Here is a 3,864-nt window from a genome sequence, read left to right on the forward strand (position 1 = left end):
TATGTGGGTCCTAGGGATTGAACTCAGGTCATCAGGCTTAGCAGCAAGTAACTACCCTTTAGCCATCTCACTGTCCCTGAGCTGCACACTTTAAATAAGGAAATTGTGTGATATAGAGGTTCTATTTTGAGATGTCCAGAATTGTGTCAATAAATGTAATAATGGATGTTTGTTTGCAGTTCTTTCTGCAGCTGCAGCAGGCAGCACTGGAGGTCTTTGCAGAGAATAATGTCCTCAGTAAACTACAGCTGGGACAGCTGGCCTCCATGGAGAGCTCTGTCTTCGATGATATGATCAACCTCTTAGAGCGTTTAAAGCTTGATATGTTGACTCGCCAAGTAGACCATGTTTTCAGAGAAGTGAAAGATGCTGCAAAGTTGTATAAGAAAGAAAGGTATGTCCTGTGTCAGTCACCCTCTACACGCGTTAGTCTGAGTCAAAGGTGCCATTTCTACTCCCTGTTTTAGCTTCTGTAAAATACCCACTCCAAGTCTTGGAGATGGAACTTGGGGCTTTTGTGTATGGTAGCTCCAAGCATTGGTTTTGATGGAATCATTCTAGAATCTATTCTTTTGAAGAATTCACTCAGAATAAATAAGTGATGGTGTGGACTTCTGAGAGAGGTGACCTGGAGTTCAGCAGTCTGAGTGTCATTCACTTTACAAAGTGCCATGTGGTTAGACCCTGTCATCCTTGCGTTTCACAGCTATCCTGTTTCTGTCCCCTAGCATGGTACCTCCACACAGCACTGTTAACAGTGCTGCTAAGAGGAAGTACTGTTAGTTTGTATGCTAAAATCAGAGCATAAGATTAACTAGTATGTTTTGAATTCTAAAGATAAACTTTAGTTTTTAACTTTATACTAATTGTATTTACGGTGTTTTCTAGGAAATACTAATTAAAAGTTAAAATATAAATATAGAGACACTTATTTCTGGTAGAGCTTTTAATATTAGACATGTCTTTTTAAACTGCAGAGTTCCCCCAGGACAGTGTGTTTGCTCACATTTAGAATGGCTTTTTGAAGCCATAAGGACACAAAGTGCTAAGGGCAGTTCTTGTGAGGTTATTTGTCTTTCCAGATGGTTGTCCCTGCCGTCTCAGTCTGAACAGGCTGTGATGTCCCTGTCCAGCTCAGCCTGCCCGCTCTTGCTGACCTTGCGGGACCGTCTGCTTCAGCTGGAGCAACAGCTGTGTTTCTCCTTATTCAAAATGTTCTGGCAAATGCTTGTAGAGAAGCTAGACACGTACATCTATCAGGAAGTAAGTCAAGGGGGCCTGGGCTGTGCTGAGATGGCGGCCGTTACACGGATTGCTCTTTGTTGCAGGTAATCCTCGCCAATCACTTCAACGAAGGAGGAGCAGCCCAGCTGCAGTTTGATATGACAAGGAACCTCTTCCCTTTGTTTTCTCACTATTGTAAGAGACCAGAAAACTATTTTAAACAGTAAGTCCAGTGTCCAACCATAAGTATTGGTGTATCCAAACTCTAGAGAAGTTGGCTTTTTTAACAGTTTCAGAGTTAGGTTGATATATTTTGCAATAGCATCAATTAAAATCTGGAGCTAGAGATGCTCAACAGTTAAGAGCACGTGATGCTCTTGCAGAGGACTGGGGTTTGGTTCTCAGCACCCACATGGTGACTCACCACCATTCTTAAGTCCAGTTCCAGGGGATCCTACACATTCTTCTGGCCTCCACAGCCATCAGGCACACACATGCATGCAGGTAAAACATACACATAAAATTTAAAAATCTAAAAAGCAAGAAATAATTAAAACCTTTAAATGTTTAAACATTCATTGTATGCCTATTATATTTTCAAAACACAATAGGGAAGCCAAAATAGTGTGCGTGGTACACATCCATAGAAGGTTGACCAGAACTGGGTATAAATTACATGTTGGACTTGCTTCCTAGCATCTAGCTCAATGCTATTTGCTTATTACTGGGAGAATAAATAGAAATGATACAGGTATAATTCTGCCACCTGCAGAAAATAAGGTATCATACTTAGGTTTAGTGCCTAACAATAGCCCAGACCAGACGAAAATCAGTTTTTTTACAAATTTAATATTAATTTTAGCTCTAATTATAGTAATAAACATGAGAACAGTTATTAAGAATCTAGTAAAAAATTTATTGACTTAAAATTTACATTATTTATAGAGTCTGTGCACTTTGGGGCATTCCTTTAAAACATAAAAGGTTATGCCTCCTAGAAAAGCTATGGCTGTCTCTGATTTGCTTTTCTTTTGTGAAATAGGTTTCATGTATCCCAGCTTGGCCTTGAACCCAGCATACAGTAGCATCCTCCTGCCTCTGTCTTCTGAGTGCTGCGTTTACAAGTGCTCGCCCCCACACTCCAGAGCCCTTCCATGCCTCCTTCATGTTAGGCTAGTGCCCTTCCTAGTACATTAAATCCCTAGCCCCTTCTTGCTTTTATTATTATTTAAAAATTCTAGGACTCTAGAGATGGCTCAGTGGTTAAGAGCACTGACTGCTCTTCCAAAGGTCCTGAGTTCAATTCCCAGCAACCACATGGTGGCTCACAACCATCTGTAATAAGATCTGATGCCCTCTTCTGGTGTGTCTGAAGACAGCTACAGTGTACTTAGATATCATAATAAATAAATCTTTAAAAAAAAATTCTAATTTGTTTCCATCTGTATGGAGTGGAGACCAGATGAGAACTTGTTGAAACAGTTCTCTCCTTTTGCTTTGCAGATGCCAAGGGTTGAGCTCAGATTACCAAGCTTGCCAGCAGGCAGCTTTACCCATGCCATCCATCATACCAGCTTTCCTAGGTCTGTTTGATTTAGGTTTTCTGAGACAGTCTCACTATTTAGCCTTGGCTGGCCTGGAGCTCACAGTGTAGACCAGGCTGGCCTGGAGCTCACAGAGTAGACCAGGCTGGCCTGGAGCTCACAGTGTAGACCAGGCTGGCCTGGAGCTCACAGTGTAGACCAGGCTGGCCTGGAGCGCAGTGCTGGGATTACGCGCGCACATCACCATTCCCAGCCTCTTTATGGTCTGGTTGGCCTTGCCGTTTCACCTTTTCCGCTGCCTTCATTTTCACTCCTTTGCTTTTCCCCCAAGTCCTAATTCTAGCTGTACTTATAGTTACATTTAATAATCTACTAGTGCCAAACAGTATACGGAGACAAATCCTTATGACATATCAAGACGAGCCTTAGTGATCTATTAACCCTGTACACCTTGTATAGCCCCAGCATATGTAAAGGTAGTTAAATGGCTGTGTAGACTCCCCAAAGGTCACTGTGGTCCTATGGGGTGGACCAAAAGAGCATCTCTTCTTTCTTGTTTTCCTAAACAGTATAAAAGAAGCCTGTATCATTCTGAATTTGAACATTGGTTCTGCATTACTCCTGAAAGACGTCCTGCAGTCAGCTTCCGAGCACATTCCTGCCACAGCAGCCTTAAATGAAGTCGGAGTTTACAAACTGGCTCAGCAAGACGTTGAGATTCTGCTTAATTTGAGGACAAACTGGCCTAACACTGGAAAATAATTTGTCTTTGAGAAAAGTGTTGTTTAACAAAGATGAGAGTTGGATTGAAGTTGTCTGGTAAAGTTCTGAATTAATGAAACTGGACAAAAGAAAACCTGGCAGAATCGTTTCTTGTCTTTAGTTATGATATCACTAAAAGTGATGCCCATCCTCCATCCTCCATTCCTAAGAAAGCAAAGAAGGAAAGCTCAGCTGTGAGAAGCACAGTAATTGTATTGCAAATAGGAATGCAGACTTCTGAAGACAGCATGAGAGCAAAGGTCAGCCAGTACCTGGCCTCCACTGTCCTAATCAAGGGGAGCTGTTTTCAAAAGCTGAATGTAGCAATACATTG

General features: G+C 41.8%; 1 protein-coding gene across 5 annotated transcripts in view; it reads left to right on the forward strand.

Moving 5' to 3' along the window:
• The window catches only part of Rint1 (RAD50 interactor 1), a 36,056-nt gene extending 32,427 nt beyond the window's left edge, over window positions 1-3,629 (forward strand). For all 5 annotated transcript variants that reach the window (XM_031380120.1, XM_031380123.1, XM_031380122.1 and 2 more), the window contains 4 exons: window positions 180-394; window positions 1,083-1,263; window positions 1,329-1,447; window positions 3,338-3,629. In XM_031380120.1, the coding sequence (XP_031235980.1) occupies window positions 180-394; window positions 1,083-1,263; window positions 1,329-1,447; window positions 3,338-3,530 (708 nt within the window). In that variant the 3' untranslated portion in view covers window positions 3,531-3,629. The remainder of the gene's footprint in view (window positions 1-179; window positions 395-1,082; window positions 1,264-1,328; window positions 1,448-3,337) is intronic.
• The last annotated feature ends 235 nt before the right edge of the window (window positions 3,630-3,864 follow it).

The sequence above is a fragment of the Mastomys coucha genome, unplaced genomic scaffold, assembly GCF_008632895.1.
Source record: "Mastomys coucha isolate ucsf_1 unplaced genomic scaffold, UCSF_Mcou_1 pScaffold19, whole genome shotgun sequence".
NCBI lineage: Eukaryota > Metazoa > Chordata > Mammalia > Rodentia > Muridae > Mastomys > Mastomys coucha.